This window comes from Chenopodium album, chromosome 1 (assembly GCF_948465745.1).
Source record: "Chenopodium album chromosome 1, dcCheAlbu1.1, whole genome shotgun sequence".
Classification (NCBI taxonomy): Eukaryota; Viridiplantae; Streptophyta; class Magnoliopsida; order Caryophyllales; family Amaranthaceae; genus Chenopodium; species Chenopodium album.
This window is the reverse complement of record NC_137834.1, coordinates 52,785,942-52,803,638: the sequence shown is the minus strand read 5'-3', so window position 1 is coordinate 52,803,638 and position 17,697 is coordinate 52,785,942. Positions and strand designations below refer to the sequence as shown.

At 34.1% G+C, this 17,697-nt stretch overlaps 1 protein-coding gene across 3 annotated transcripts; it reads left to right on the top strand.

The window, feature by feature from the left end:
- The first annotated feature begins 14,275 nt into the window (after positions 1-14,275).
- On the top strand, positions 14,276-17,440 carry LOC145586044 (uncharacterized). Of its 3 annotated transcripts, XR_014100797.1 has the most exons (4): positions 14,276-14,363; positions 15,199-15,425; positions 16,873-17,105; positions 17,332-17,440. XR_014100797.1 is itself a non-coding variant. In XM_081642868.1 (2 exons), the coding sequence occupies exons 1-2, from the start codon at positions 15,201-15,203 to the stop codon at positions 16,921-16,923; spliced, it is 276 nt and encodes a 91-aa protein (XP_081498994.1). In that variant the 5' UTR covers positions 14,510-15,200; the 3' UTR covers positions 16,924-17,112. The 3 variants fall into 3 exon arrangements, 1 of the variants encoding a protein (XP_081498994.1); XR_014100791.1 differs by lacking the exon at positions 14,276-14,363 and having other exon boundaries at positions 14,510-15,425; XM_081642868.1 differs by lacking the exons at positions 14,276-14,363; positions 17,332-17,440 and having other exon boundaries at positions 14,510-15,425; positions 16,873-17,112.
- Positions 17,441-17,697: the final 257 nt, after the last annotated feature.

Here is a 17,697-nt window from a genome sequence, read left to right as displayed (position 1 = left end):
CAAACGGTATCGAGAGATAGTGAGAACATAGAGGGGAACACTTTCTTGTCGATACCCTTAACAGTCATTATTGTTTCAACAGCTCTTAAATGAAAATAAGGGTTGTCAGTTGCCTTGAATTTTGGATGTCGTTGGCATTGAAATTATGCGGAAGAAGTTCTTTATCCACCAAGACCCCTTGTGAACTAATGCCTTGAAATTTATAGTCACTCGATAGCTTGCTCAAGCTTTCTTGCATGAGGTTCATTTGTTGTTGCTTCACAGGGTCATTAATTTTGAGGGTTAAAGCCTTTAACACCTCAATCACGTCAGTCAATTGACTCCTAAGCTCATTAACTTCCTCTTGAGTTGCCATTATCTTTTTAGCCTTCCTCTTTTGACGAATCGGTTTATCAAAAAGTAAGACTTGAATAAAGAGGTTATCCTTGATTAATCGCCCTTCTCTCCTCGACCAAGTATTGGAAAAGGAATTTGGGGATATTCATTGTCAATTATTTGACTCAAACTTTATTCAACATGCAATGGATAGAAGAAGGTAAAAAATGAGGGTGGTGATATGGAGAAAGCATGTAGATGGAGAGATGTGGAAAATTAGGAGTAGAATGTACCCCCAACTCAAATGACGGAAAAAAACCGACTCATGCATGAACCTAAGACATGGTCATGGTGATATATAAAAAGTGTGTGCTAAGACTAGTGAGTTTAGGTGACATACTTGGACTCGTGTCACGACCAAGTGGCTAGACTATGTGACTAGACTCAATTAATGACTTAACAAGGTATAATTAACAGAATTAATTAGCAAACTGTTTAATTAGATAGAAGGTGATGACTCGAGCAATAAACCGAATTGTCGCCAAAACGACAGAAATGGCGCCGCACTGTGTAGTGTAGCGCCAGACGACAGAGCTGTCACCAGGCGCTACACTAGACAGAGTGGCGCTGCAATCCAAATCTCGGCACCAGTGCTGGAGCGTTGATCTGAAACTGCTTTCGGTATTATTACTCTACAGGGTATGCCTAAAGTCATCCTAAGTCAACTCTGATTAAATTATTAGACTCTAATTACCAAAATTAATTAATTAAGCAAAGTCTTTTTAGCCATTAAGCAGTTTATCTTGTCTTAAAACAAGTCAAACAAACGGTTAGGAAAAAATACATAGAGAATGCACAACCAAAAAATGCACAATTAGTCAAGTAGGCACAATATGATGCAATGAGTTTGCAACCTAACCATGGCTCTAGTTCTCTAAAGTTCGGGATATGGGTTAGTCAATAGAGGGTCCATGGTTAATTGTCCGGATGCACCGCGCGGAAGCCTAACCGTGAAGGGTTGGCGCGAGTGGATGGGACACCGCGAGTTTTAGAAAAAACTCGCTTCCATGGTTTGGTGAATTCAACATTCTCGGATGTACCCTTTGTTGCTCAGAGCGTTCAATCAGGTAGATGGAGCATGAATTCCCAGGGGGTTATGTCCATATGTAGAACACATATGGGTTTCAGAAAAGTGAGAAAAACTCAATCAGGAAGTAGGATCGAGCGAACAATGCTAAAAACTGGTCGAAATTAGAACGCATATTTCTGGCTCGGTATTAGAAGAATTTGGCGCCAGCAAATAGAGATTGGCGTCGGTTTTTTGGCTGTAGCGCCTGGCGATAGAACTGTCGTCTGGCGCTACAGCCAAAATTCTGGCACTAATCTTCTGTTCGCTGACGCTATTTCCTAAATGCTTCAGCAGCTTTCTGTGCTCGATAAAATTTTCCAGTTTCGCGCAGTGTTATTTCGGTCCTAGTTGTGAAAGATATTTCTCAAATTTCCTACGTATAAAATCCTATGTTTTAACTCATTACGGATGGTCTTTTCAATGAGATCTTTTTTATGCATATGACAATAATGTTAATCAAAATTACGCACATGAAATACTTAGAACGTTTCGAGTCTCATCCACTCATTCTAAATCATTACCGAAATAAATTTCAGGAATTAAAATAGAAATATCCCCAGCAAAGTCGCCAAAAACTATAGGGAATATTTCAAGCGTTAATCCCTAGCTTGAACCCCAATGTGATCATACACTAAAGTACGGTGGCGTCCAAAGGGAAAGAAGATAGAGCAAAAGAGTCGCCAACAAGTTTTTTGGGAACTTGTAAACCATTCACGAGGTGAAGGTTACACCCCTTAACGATCCAAGAGATCGTCAACTCCATAAGGTCTTGAACCAAATAGGGTTCGGGGATGAAGGTACAAATCCAACCTAAAAGAGATTGAACCTGCCCTAATAATAGGCCTCTACTTTATTCAGATCGTATTCATGTGCGCTTTCTGACTAACATGCAATCAATAGGATTACCCTAAACATGTTTATCTATGTTGGTTGAATATTAATGCACAAATAAAACTATTATTGGCGATCACTTGAATTATAATCAAATTAACCCTAAACAAGATTATTCATTATCTTATTAAGCGTGATTACAAGTACCAAATTCCCTTTAAACATGCATAAAAAGGTGTGATCAAGCAATACTAATAAATATAATATATCAAGCAACATAATAAATAATCATCATAATAATAATAATAATAATAATAAATAATAATAATAATAATAATAATAATAATAATAATAATAATAATAATAATAATAATAATAATAATAATAATAATAATAATAATAATAATAATAATAATAACAAGATTAATAACAAACTTTAGCATGTCACTAAGCAATAAAAATCATATATTTAGCCCTAACATGATACTAACAATCATAAATATTAGGAAGAACATAGGAAGCATCATACTTTTAATCATACTTAATATTAAAGTTACCCTAGACAAGATACTAGAAAGATCAAAATACCCTAACATGACGCTAGGAATCATAATAACAACCTAAGCATGATTTCTACATCATAATAAAAACCATTAAAGCACTTACTTGGATGCCTCGTATCTCTTTCTAATAATTAAATAATTGAAAGAGATTTGGGACCAAACCCTCAAAAATTAAACCTTTCACGTCTAGGGCGAAGGCAACTTCGAATATGGCTAGGTGTATCTAAGTCTAATAAATGCTGAATTTTTATATTTGTGAAAAGGCTAGTTTCGAAAAGAGAGAGAGAGAGAGAGAGTAATCAAGAGAATCTTGATGAGAGTTGGTGAATCAAAACGGAGTTTTTAGAAGACTATTTATAGAGAAAATCAACCAAAAAGATAAAAAATCAAAATAGAGTTCTGACGCGTAAAACGAAGGTTAGCGCCAGACGCTGACATTAGCGCCAGGCGCTAACGCTAGCGCAGGCGCCAAGCTTAGCGTCATGCGCTAATGCTGGCATTTGGCGCTGACTAAGATTTAGACGCGTTTTCTAGAATCGGATAGAAATTGACCGTACAGGAGGATAAAATCGTACTTTCCTCAAAAACGTTCTTTTATTCTGATTAAAAACTCTAAAAAGTCAACAAAAGTCAATTTATCAATGCTAATTGAATTAGGAATGAGAAGAACCTTCTAGAAGAATCTAGAAGACTAGAACCATTCCTAATTGCATTAGGAATGATAAATCCATATTAGGCCCTCCTCTAGATCATTGGGCCGCATATGAGGCCCAAACCGGGCCCCGGTTCAGTAAATTGGTCATAACTTCCTCAATATTCATCGGAATTGGGCTTATAATATATCGTCGGAAAGGTCTTTTTAAGCCCTATCCAACTACACTATCATTGGACCCAAATCATGGACCAACCGAACTGGATTGTCTGTTTTCTTAAAATAGGTTTTCAAAAACAGAGAGAAGAGAAAAGAAATTAAAACTATCCACAACACTAAACTTTCCACACTTTCACTTCATTCGATTATGATTCGACGTGAAAGGTACTCATCACTAGGTTTGGTTTTGGGGAGACACAAATGGGTGTCTACACGTATGTACACCTCAAAGAGGTCTTTCAAGGGTTGTAATGTGGTTAAGCTGATGGTTTAAGGAAGAAAGGGATAAAAGGCTCAAGACCCGTGAGAAGCCCCCAAGATGTGTAATTGTGAATTTGGACTTTGCAAGTTTTATTTTCAATATTTCTTTTTGTTTTCATTTTTTAATTCATTCTTTTGAATCAATGTGGGAAATCTCAGATCATGCGGTCCATCACTCACTTAGCATTCATGTATCTCAAGCACGGTATTAAGCACTCGATGAGAGACGCAATTTGAGACGTGTTCATATCAAAGACATTGGAACACTTGCCCTTAGACATTGTTTTATTGTTGTTTTGCTATTTTTTTTTTACTTTCTTTTTGAAGTTACACAAATTTCACACTTTCCAATCCCAGGGCTAGGTGAATGTGGGTTGAAAATAAGGCCAAACGTTAGACGAGGCTCAAAGTGGTTGATGAAGAAATGGAATGTGTTCTTGAATGGTTAATGGGGAATGAATGTGTTGTAAAGGTACCTCAAATCATTGGTATACCTTGTGTTCGGTTTGGCAATTGATTTTTTTTCTTTGCTAACCACATGATCGAATGTAAGAAAGAGATGCTCATTTATGAAGAAGGTAAGAAATGTGACACATAGACACATGGATAAGGAGAACCTATGCTAGACTTTTAGGGGGAAGGGTTTGAAACAAAAGAAGAAGAAAACATGAGATCTTGGTGAGAAGCTTGCTTCGTGCTTTGTATTCGTGGCTTTTTATGAGTTACTTCTTGCCGCCTAGTGAGGAAAAAAGTTTGTTGTTTGTAGACACCCATTTGTGTCTCCCCAAAACCAAACCCAGTGATGAGTACCTTTCACGTCAAATCATAATCGAATGAAACGAAAGTGTGGAAATGTCTAGTGTTGCGGAAAGTTTTTATTTCTTTTCTTTTCTCTCTGTTTTTGAAAACTTTATTTTAAGAAAACAGCCAATCCAGTTTGGTTGGTCCATGATATGGGTCCAATAGTGGTGTAGTTGGATGGGGCTTACAAAGACCTTTCCAACGATATATTATAAGCCCAATTCCGATGAATATTGAGGAAATTATGGCCAAATTACCAAACTGGGCCCGGTTTGAGCTTTATGTACGGCCCAATGATCTTGGGGAGGGCCTAATATGATTTATCATTCCTTATGCAATTAGGAATGGTTTTAGTCTTCTAGAATCTTCTAGAAAGTTCTTTTCATTCCTAATTCAATTAGCATTGATAAGTTGACTTTGTTGACTTTTCAGAGTTTTAATCAAAATCAAATAGCATTTTCGAAGAAATTATATTATTTTATCCTCCAGTACGGTAAATTTATCAGATTTTCGAAAACGCGTCGAAATCAAGCTTGGCGTCCAACCCCAGGCCTTGGTGCCTGGCGCTAGCCATTGGCGCCTGACACTAAGGCTGGTGCCTGGCGCCAGCTAGCCAGGGTTGGCGCCAGCTCTGTTTCCTAAGCGTCAGACTCTGTTTTGTTAAATTATCTTTTTTGGCTGATTTTCTCTATAAATACTGTATTAAAAACTCCGTTTTCACTCATCATCTACATCTATCATTCACCAATTCTCACCAATTCTCTTCATTCGCAAGCTTCCATCAACAATCATTGATCCTTTAGCATTCTCTAATTCATTCATCTCCTAAAACATTCATCTTTCTTTCTTACTTTGTTTTCATACAAAATTCCGCATTCACAAGATCAAGAAACACCTAGCCATATTCGAAGTTGCCTTCGCCCTAGACGTGAAAGGTTTAATTTCTGAGGGTTTGGTCCCAAATCTCTATTTCAATCATTTAATTTAATTGTTTGATTATTATTTTTCCTTGAAGTTACTAACGTGTGTATTTTGTTATTAGAAAGAGGTACGAGACATCAAAGTAAGTACTTTATTGGTTTTTATTGATATTATGTGATGTGAATTATTGATCCGAAAATCAACGAAACACAAGGGATATATTTAAGTCTAATTCTATACAGGAAATCCACCAAGAATTAAACAAAAACTAAGATTAATCAATTAAGAATCCACCTAATTAATCAATCCAAACGAATGTTTTAACTAAAACAAGCAAAACAGAAATTGATCGCAATCAACAAAAACTCAAGTATGCAACTTAAGAAATAAATCTGAATATTAATCTCTCTATAATTCGTGTGTTTTACAGCCCTATTTATAGACTTAGTTTACCTAGGAAGATTAGGACAAGTTCCTAATTCAATCCTAATTAAACTAGAATTCTAACTTGCTTGAAGAGCAAGCACCTTGGCGCACAAGCATACCCCAAACTCCTTGGAGAACAAGCACACGCCTAAACTGATTTATTTTGCTAACTAACTGATTTTTAAAGCAACTAAATAAATAAATAAAAATTAAAGAACTAAATAAAGATTAAAGATCCTAATGCTTGAACCAAGAAAAACCCTTTCAAGTGAAAGGTAAAAACTTGTAAGCAAAATCTAAGTAAAGAAAATTCAAGAAAGTTCAAGAAAGTGAACTAGACTCCAAGAAAAACCACTAAGCAAACCGTGGCTTTGCTTTGATATCCAAGAAAGTGTCCATGCAATGCTTGGCTTGAATCAATGTTTAGGGATAAACTATCTTGATGCATGATAAGCAAATCTTCGAAGTTCTCCCCGTGTCTATGATCATGTCACACAACCTATCTTCTACCTTGCACCTTGTAAGAAAGATTTTCTCCCTTTGATTGTTTTCCATAGGTACGGTTTTAGAGTGTAGTGCCCTTCTTAGAACCAAACTTTGACCATGAGTCTCGGGATCAATTTCGTCAATATGCCCCTCCTCTTCTTCAAAGTTTTCCTCTTCGTTCTTTTCTTCATAGTCACTACCCTGCTCACACTTAGCTTGTTCTTGTTCCCACTCTTGAGCAGTCATTACTCTTTTTGATGGACAATTAGTTGCAATGTGACCAACACTACCACACTTGAAGCACTTCCTATCTTCAACAAGCTTTTTAGGAGCTTCAAATTTTGATTTAGTCTCCTTGTAGTTCGAACTAGAACCACTTTTCTCCAAGCTGTTCTTCTCAAAAGGTTTAGTGAAACCTTTTACAAAGGGCTTAGTGTACGTCCCTTTCTTCCCCTTTATCTGTTTTTCAACTTTCAAAGCTACCTTGCAAACATCCTCAAAGGACCAATATTGTTGCAATTCAACTTTTTCAGCAATATTATCATTCAACCCCGAAATAAATCTAGCAATCTTATGCTCAACAATCTCTTCTAAGCCACATAGCATGCATAACTTTTCAAATTCACCAATATAATTCTCAACAGTCATAGAATTTTGTTTAAAAAGTTGCATCTTAAGATAAACATCTTGAATATAATCACTAGGTACGAACCTTTTTTTCATGTGCTTCTTGAGTTGTTCCCAAGTTGAGATTCTTGCACGCCCCTCCTTATGCCTCTTCTTCTTTAGATTATCATACTAAAGACTAGCATAACCGGTCAGTTTTAATTCAGCCAATTTGCATCTTTTCCTTTCATCATACTCCTTGTAATCAAAGAGTGTCTCGGCCCTTCTAATCCACTCAAAGTATTTTTCAGGTTCATTCATACTCCCATTGAATTCGGGAAGATCTAATCTAAGGTTCCTATCATCATCCTTTGGTCGATCTCTCCTCCTAGGCCTTGGTGATTCATCACTTGAGGAATAATTATTTCGTGGCCTCCTTGGGTTCCTCCTTGGTTGTTCTTCCTCACTTGAACCAGAATTAGGGTTATAATTCCCTTTCCTTGAAGAATCTCCAGCAAGAGTATCAAGCCTTTTTAATATCTCATCCATCCTTGCTGCCAACTCGTCAATTCGCCTATCTCTTCTAAGATTTTGAGCCTGTTCTAAGGTTAATCCCCTTGGAACTTGTGGAACCTCCTCGTCACTCATGATTCCTACACAAACCAAGTTAGTTTATGCAAAAATCTTGATTAAAAGATTGAATCTTGAAGGAAAACTAGGCAACACAAAAACCGGACTCCCAACCGCAAATTAGTGCACAAACACCAAACGTTTGAGGCTGTGTAGAACGCGTTACTCAACTAAAAATTATGAAATTTTATATGGTGATAGCTGGACGTTTTTAGAGTTCAATGCAAAAAGAATCAAGTAAAAATTCCAAGCCAATTGTTCCCAGTTTAATTTTTACCGAAGTTGCGCAAACCTGCTCTGATACCAAAGATGATGTGAATTATTGATCCGAAAATCAACAAAACACAAGGGATATGTTTAAGTCTAATTCTATACAGGAAATCCACCAAGAATTAAACAAAAACTAAGATTAATCAATTAATAATCCACCTAATTAATCAATCCAAACGAATGTTTTAACTAAAACAAGCAAAACAGAAATTGATCGCAATCAACAAAAACTCAAGTATGCAACTTAAGAAATAAATCTGAATATTAATCTCTCTATAATTCGTGTGTTTTACAGCCCTATTTATAGACTTAGTTTACCTAGGAAGATTAGGACAAGTTCCTAATTCAATCCTAATTAAACTAGAATTCTAACTTGCTTGAAGAGCAAGCACCTTGGCGCACAAGCATACCCCAAACTCCTTGGAGAACAAGCACACGCCTAAACTGATTTATTTTGCTAACTAACTGATTTTTAAAGCAACTAAATAAATAAATAAAAATTAAAGAACTAAATAAAGATTAAAGATCCTAATGCTTGAACCAAGAAAAACCCTTTCAAGTGAAAGGTAAAAACTTGTAAGCAAAATCTAAGTAAAGAAAATTCAAGAAAGTTCAAGAAAGTGAACTAGACTCCAAGAAAAAACACTAAGCAAACCGTGGCTTTGCTTTGATATCCAAGAAAGTGTCCATGCAATGCTTGGCTTGAATCAATGTTTAGGGATAAACTATCTTGATGCATGATAAGCAAATCTTCGAAGTTCTCCATGCTTAGACTTGCATCATTATGATGTAGAGATCATGTTTAAATTGTTATTATGATATTCCTAGTATCATGTCTAGGGTAATTTTAATAATAAATATGTTTATCATGATTCCTGCGATGCTTTCTATGTTCTTCCTAATATTTATGATTGTTAGTATCATGTTAGGGTTAAAGATTTGATTTTTATTGCTTAGTGACATGCTAGGGTTTGTTATTAATCTTGTTAGTATCATGCCTAGGATCTTGCTATTATTATTATGCTTTAATATTAACATGAACATGATTATGATTATAATTTTTATTATTGCTATAATTTTATTGTCATGATTATTATTATTATTATTATTATTATTATTATTATTATTATTATTATTATTATTATTATTATTATTATTATTATTATTATTATTATTATTATTATCATGTTGCTTGATATTTATTCTTTATTGCTTGATCACCTTTTATTGCATGTTTAAAGGGAATTTTGGTACTTGTCATCACGCTTAATAAGATAATTAATAATCTTGTTAGGTTAACTGTGATTACAATTCAAGTGATCGCCAATAATAGTTTATTTGTGCATTAAATTCAACCAACATAGATTAAACAGGTTTAGGGTTAATCCAATTGATTGCATGTTAATTAAAAAGCGCACATGAATACGATCAGAATAAAGTAGAGGCCTATTATTAGGGCAGGTTCAATCTCTTTTAGGTTGGATTTGTACCATCATCCCCGAACCCTTATTTGGTTCTAGACCTTATGGAGTTGACGATCTCTTGGATCTTTAAGGGGTGTAACCTTCACCTCGTGAACGGTTTACAAGTTCCTTAAAAACTTGTTGGCGACTCTTTTGCTCTATCTTCTTCCCTTTTGGACGCCACCGTACTTTAGTGTATGATCACAGTGGGGTTCAAGCTAGTGAGATTTTAAAGGCTTGAAATTATTCCCTACATTGTTGTTGATGCTTTGATTGGAAGGAAAGAAGGAAGGAGTGATGTTCCCCTTATTCTTCCAACTATTGCCTAGTGATTTTAGATTCAAGTATTGTGTAAGGATGAACTCACTTAATGCATTCACTCAATACTCGGATTGGAAAGGAAGAGTGTATGAAACAATTTTGAAAACTGATGGGAAATACTCCACTCATTCCTATTACAACGGAAAACGATGCATGCATGGTCCTAATATACGATCATAAACAATATAGTGCATTACTCGAAGACAAAGTGTGCAATGTGTGATTAGGTGAGTTTATTAAGACTCGTGGTATGATCGCATGGCTAGATATGAGGACGTTGTGAAAAATGAAGGACCCAATGACCAAATAGCATGGAAGACTAAACGACAAACTAACTTGATTAATTTTGTCCAATTTTAATGTTTATGCTATTTAATAGGTGAAAACGGTCCATTGGCAATCGTTAGTCATAAATAAGATCAACAACAATCAAATCAAAGAACACATGTTAAGGTTAGCACAAAAATCGATCACAAGAAACTAGGAAGAGGACTAGAATTCTAGAAGAGTTAAGACTCATGGATATAAAAAATAAATAAATAAAAATAAAAATCTATAATCCTATGTTATATTAGTTGACACGGATTAAAGTAATTGGCTAAGACTAGCTTGAAACAAAAAGATATATATAAAAATAAAAATAAAAAATAAAAAAAAGTTGACACTAAAAAGACACCTAAACTGGACAGGCTGTAGTATATCGGTTATAAATTTTGATCTGTGACTCTCATTGGCACCAAACCAACTTTAAATGAAATATAAAACTCGGGGATACAGATCCATAGGTGGCACGACACGTAACTCTTTCTAGAACTCCGGCTATGACAAAAACAAGTTGACTCTTATGCAGGATACGAGAATAAAAATTCGGGTTGACTCAGATCAAATTAAAAAAAAAATCTATGACTCGACTCTAAAAAAAAAATAAAAAGGGTTTAGTAAGAGAAAAAAGTGTTTAAAAAAATCCATAAAAAAATGCACATATAAGCACATCGTCAAGCATGATGCAATGAAGTTCGCAACCTAGAGTCAAGATCTATGTTCCACTATGGTCAAGCTTTTGGGTGTTAAAGGGTACCATGGTTAAGAGTTTGGATGTGTTAGCAAGGAAGCCTCCCTTGAGGGTGTATGCCAACGGGCGGCTCCGTGAGTTCGTGATGAAATCGAACTCGACCCCATGGTTTGAGTGGATTTAAAAACTCGGATGAACCCTTATTGCCATGAGCATTTTCGGGTTGATAGAGCATAAATTTCGGGTAGAACATGTACTATTGTGGCAAATAGGTAAGATAAAATGCATATGCATATGTGACAATGCCAATTAAATCGCAGGAATACAATTCAACAATCTTTCAAGTCTCATCCACTCATCTTAATTAAATACCGATCATTCAAATTGATAAGTAACCAAGAATCTTCCCCAGTGGAGTCACCAAATTGTAGGCGTCGTTAAAAGTGCACCTACGTTAAGCATGTTGTGAATATGCTTGGCACTCATAGGAATTTGGAATTGACGTATATGATTAGGGACAAGCAAAGTAGGGAGCCGCCAACAAGTTTTTAAGGAACTTGTAAACCGTTCACGGATCATAAAAGGCAACCACAAAAAGGGACAACGATAGGCAACAACAATTGACCCATGAAGGTTACACCCCATTAATAATCAATGAGATTACTAACTCCATATGGTTCGGAACCACAAAGGAGGATCGGGGATGATGGTAAGAAGTGAGTCATGGAGTCACATTCGCCCGTATTGGCCTCTACTCGATTCTTATAGTGAAAAGTGATTCCTGCGATCTTGAAGGCATGCAAACAAAGATTCAATTTGCTCCAAACTATTACTAAGCTAAATTAGTTGAATATTAATGCAATATATAATTCTAAAATATTAGTGATCACTTGATTAAATAACAAGATTAAAAAGGAACCTAACCGGTTGTCCAAATTATCTTATTACGCGTGATTTTCCATTAAATATTCCCTTTAACATGATCATAATAACAATAATAGAATAAAAATTAATATTGGAAGCAATTAAGCAATAAATTGTTAGTCAAATCAAATATAATAATCCTATCATGATGCTAGCAATATAAAAATAATAAGAGTAATTAAATTAATTACTCACTTTCTGCGTTTCCTTGAATTGCTACATCATGAATAAATTGTTAGTAACTTCAATAAATATAAATCAAATTGAAACTAAATTAAATAAAAGTAGAGTTAATTTGGTCCAAACCCTCAGTTAATTACACCTTTCACGCCTTGGATTAAGTATAGAACTTCGGGTATTGTATGGACTCCTTGGAGTGCTTAGGGGGAAGTATTTTGAGAGAATAGGAAGGCTAGTGTTTAGGCTAATGAGGGAGAAGAGAATGATTTGATGATCAAGCTTGTTGATCATTGAAACAAGGAGATATTACCTCTATTTATAGTGAAAAAAGAAGGGTCGAAAAAACAAGATAAGATCCGAATTAAATCGGAATAAAACTCGATAGACTATAGTTTTTGCAGTTTTTGTTTTTATCATATCTTTTGATCCAAAATCAGAATAAGATAAATAAGATATATTTGGAAAGATCTTGAAGTCTAGTATATAACCCAATTGAAATCAGATTAAAACATTTTTTAGGATAAAAGATATGGTCGAAATAGTGAGACGGTGTCAATTTTGGATAGAGTTTGATATGTTATTCATATCTTTTCCGTTATAGCTCAGAATTGATATTATAATATATCATTGGAAATATAATTTCAAGGTCTATCTAACCATCTAATATTTTGATAAAAAATATGAGGCACGAAAATAATATCTGTCTATCTTTGAACGTCTTTCAATTCTAATAGAAATAGGACTTTCAAAAAGAAAAGTTTTATTCAATTTCAAACTCTTTAATCTTGTTTTTTCAAAAAGGATAATTAAGATCTTTTAGAAACTTATAGAAGCTTCCAATTAATCCTAATTGGTTTAGGAATGGGATTAAAGCTTTTGGATCCTCCACATGATCATTGGGTCATAGATAAGGTGGGCTGAGGTTTTGTTTGGGCTCAGTTTAGTATTTTGGTCATAACTTATTCGTTATAACTCGGATTTGGGCTTATTACATATCGTTGGAAAGCTCTTTTCAAACCCCATCCAACTATTAAATCATTGGATCCAGATTATGGACCAAAATAAAATGGACTAAACGTTTTTATAAAAAAAAAGGATACGAAATGAATGATTTTAAAGGACACGAAATGAATTATTTTGGGTTTAAAGGCACGAAAAGAGGAAAATAAGTTATGGCTTGGGGAAATGGGATAAGAATTGGGTTGGTTTATAAAATGTATTGGGATTTGAATATGGATTTAAGCACTCCAAATATTAAATACTCAACCCGACCAATAATGGCGATGAAAGGTTGTTCATCATCGGGTTTGGTTTTGGGGATACATTTTTCGGTGTCTACAGTAACAGACATATTGTGCCCGTTACAAATAATTTAGTCCAACAGAGGAGCCCATATCCCATTAGCTGGTACTATTAGGGTTTCACTCTTAGCCGTCAAAGTTTGTCTTCCCCCTCTTTATCCTCTCTCCTCACTCAATCTCTCTTTCTCTCTCTTTTCCTCACTCTCACTCTACTTATATTATCTCGTTCTTTCAAAAAAAAACACAAACTCTTAATAACACCCGGTTTACACTAAATTAGTGTAAATCGGGCTGGGCTGGCAACTTCATCACCGAGAAAAATGATTTTGAGGAGAGAGAAAATGATTTAACAGCGAGGTGGTCGTCAATGGAGAGATGATCGAGGATTATGAAGAGGATTTCTTCGTTGAGGAGGTCGAAGGGGTTGTTGTTGTTCTCATGCTTTATCGATTTCGCCATTGAAGGATTGAAGGAGAGAGAAAATGGAGGAAAGTAGAGGGAGAAGTACTGTAGTTGCTAATTGTAGAAGAAAAATGGTTGAATTTTGGAAAGTGAATACTCCTATGATGGAGGATAATTGTATTGAATTGTATTGTTGGGAAGAAGGTGGTAAGGGCAGACTATAATTGATTTCGCCATTAAAGGAGAGAGAAAATGGAGGAAAATACTTGCTAATTGTAGAAGAAAAGGATAACTTTTTTATTTTGATACTCTGTTTTTGTGGGAAAAAAAGGTCACTTTTGTGAAAAAAAAAAGGGTAACTTTTGTGAAAATAAAGGTCACTTTTATAAAAATAAAAATAAAAAAAAGGGTCACTTTTGTAAAAAAGAAAGGTCACTTTTGTGAAAAAAAAAAGGGTCACTTTTGTAAATTAAAAAAAAAAAAGTCACTTTTATAAGAAAAAAGGGTCACTTTTCTTAAAATGTTCAATGTACAATAAAATTATTGTAAATTGGGTGCATGCAAAAGGTTTTGAAAAAAAACCTTCTTTCATCTTAACGTTAACCGCCGCCGCCGCCACCATTGTTGCTTCTTCCACCTACAACACCATGGTAATCTTTTCTCATTTTTCAATTTATATTCCTCAATTTTCGTTGTTTTACTCTTAAATTAGTTATATTTTGTGGGGGATTTTGTGGTATTTGTGGGTTTGTGAGGGTGGTATACATAGCCGAATCTGACTTTCTGGGTTTCTAGCTTCGTGGGTGTGAATTTGGTCGTGAAGTATGGGTGTGATTTCATGGGATTTTGTTTTGATTAATTTTAGTCTGAATTTTTCTATTTCTCAGTTTTTAGATTATTTTGTAATTGTAAATTATTTCTGCGTTTTTTTTTTCTTCTTTATATAATTTTATTCTTGATTTTCTCGTCTTATTATTCTCTTTTGAGATGTAGATCGATTTTTTGTTTTTGATTTTGTGTTACTGATTTATTTTACATTTTTCGGTGGAAGTTCAATTTTAGGTTTTTTGTTGGAATTGATTGTGTTTCTGTAGATTGAATCTGTTTTAGTTCATGATTTATTAGCTTTGTTAGGTTTCTGCTTTATTATGTTGATTTTCTTTATAGTATTTGCTCATTTTTTTTGCTTTTGAGATTGAAAAATTAGGTGATTCAGTTAATTAAAACACCACGAAATTGAAATGTGTTGCCTTTTTCTTCCTTAAAAAATGTTATTGGACTTAATCTTATCATGTGTGTGTTGATGGGCATGTGAATATGTAAGCATATCAGTAGTTAGGGCGCTTACGTGGAGTTCTCAAATGTTTTATGTTGCTTAGATATGACAATTGTCTGAATTATGTTTTCATGACTGCATTTCTTGCGACTAAATTACCTCTCCGTTAAGCCCTTTTTTTGTTTTCTTTTTGTTTGGGGGATTACTAGGAATGGAAGCAGTAGAAGAGATGGTAGCTGTAGGTCCTGGATTAACTGGCAGAAAGGTGGGTGATCTTGTTGCTTATGCTAGTAGTACAATGGGTTCATATGTAGAGGAGCAGATCCTTCCTGCTGAAAGAGTTGTCCCTGTTCCGCCTTATGTTGATCCTATCATTGCAGCATCTATCATGCTCAAGGGATTGACAGCTCAAAATTTAGTTCATAGCAGCTTCAAGGTACACACTCTATGTGACTATTGACTATAGGCCTGTTAAATCGTAAATTTACCATCTTTTAATGAAATTCTGACTAGGACTTGGTTCTCATACTCTTCCCTTATTTTTGGTATGTATTTGTAAATGAAGTTCTACTCGCCCATGATAATGACCTATTTTTATATGTCTAAGCATGTTATTCAACATTTATTCTGAATGAAATTCTTGTTTAACTTGTTAAAGGGTAATCCTTTATTTTTGTGCATTTTTCTGTCGTTTTCTTGGTGTAGAATTTTGGAGGTTTATCTTGTTTTGGGAATTTTTTCATTGATATATGTTTTGAATTATGATTTGGGTATTGAAGAATTGTGTGGTATTTCATTGCCAAACATCAAATTATAATTATAAAAATCAAATTAAAAAAAGCTTGATATTTTAATTTTCAGCACTTTGCATCAAAGATGAATTTCAGTACTACTTGTTTGGGTGTGCATATGAAAATTAAAGAAAAAGGCGACACATTTCAATTTCGCGGTGTTTTGATACCCATATTTTTTTTCTTTTGAGATTGAAAAATTGGGGTGATTCAGTTAATTAGCTTGTGTTTTTATATCATTGTATTGAATCGAGCTTTCAATTTTGTTTTGTAAGTTTCAAGTTTTAGGGAAGTGATTTGATTTCCATTTTGAGGTAGTAACAATTTATGTGATTTTTTTTTGTCTCATTGATTTGAATTTTTGTTCTATGAGAATATGATTGGTTTTAGTGACAAAAATGGGTGATTGGGTTGTTCACCTAATACACTAGAGTTTAGCTAATTGTCCAATTCTTGCCCAATTTTCGTCTTTTGCTCATGATACTCTCTTTATGATGTAGTTGTGTTGCATGATTCACTTTTTGTGAAGTGGGGGGTTGTATATATTAATGTGAATGATCTAGAATGCGTTTTTTATGCTTATTTTGGGATTTTTTGTGGTGTTTGAGATATTTTTGGCTAATATTTTGTTTTATAACTCTTATTGTTAGTTGAATAAAGCTAAACGTTCTGTTTTTAGTTGTGAATTGGGATTTTAAGTCTAAAAATATGCTTATTAATCTTCTTTCAATGGGTTGGTTTCAATTTTCTAATTATTAAATAAGCAATATGGATAATATGTAATAATTTCTATCCTGTGATCTTGTCTCTTAAAATTTTATTCTGACTGCATCTATCAGAGTTTGATCCTTATTCCTGTGTTTTTAAGCTAGCCATATTGCGATATGCCTATAAATAGACATGACAATTATTTCATAGTTGTTCCAATTGATTTCTCATATCCTCTTTCAGGAAATATTTTGTTTAGACAATGTGGTTAGTCTTTGGAGTCCCATTAAAATAGGTGATGAGGTTTAGTCTTTCCCACCTATTCCATTTGTTTTTTTGACAATTATTGTCTTCCTAAATTTTCTCATTTTTTTATTGGTGTAGGAGAAGGAGAAGAGAGCAAAGAGGAAAGGAAAAAAGAAGGGACTTGCATAAGATATTTCTAAAATTGAGCCTGCTCAGCTGCCAGAATCCTCACCTGATACAATCAGGGAGGCTGAAGTTACAGAAAAGCCCGTGACAGTGGCTAAGAAGTCCCATAAGCCTGCGTTATATACAAAGCATGTAAAGAACTACTAAATAAATTTCTTCTCCGCATGCCCCTCTCCGCAATCAGGGTAAGAGAAGGATACTTATAAGTTCTTATTTTATATACTTTATTAGATCATATAATACTATTTTTTGTGTATAAATTATGTTCTTTTATAGATTTTAATGTTTTATTATGAGATTTACATTGTTAAGCTTAATTAATTACTTTAGTTAATTAGGCTATAATATTTTCTCACTATGACATATTTTGTTAAAGCTACACTAAAATCCCACTTATCTTATTGTTTACAGGTTGTTGCAAGTAAAAACAAAACAAAGAAAGCCCACTACTTTGATCTCACGTGCTACCCTACACAATGAAAGTGGGTTGAAAACCCACTAAGGTCTTGTTAAGTTCACCTTATTTTTACTTATTTCAGAAAAAATAAGTTCAGATCAGATCAGAAAAAATAAGTTCAGATTAGATCACATCAGGAAAAATAAGTTCAGATCAGGTCAGATCAGAAAAAATAAGTTCAGATCAGATCATATCAGAAAAAATAAGTTCAGATCAGATCAGATAATTCAAATTAAATACAAATTATTATTATTATTATTATTATTATTATTATTATTATTATTATTATTATTATTATTATTATTATTATTATTATTACA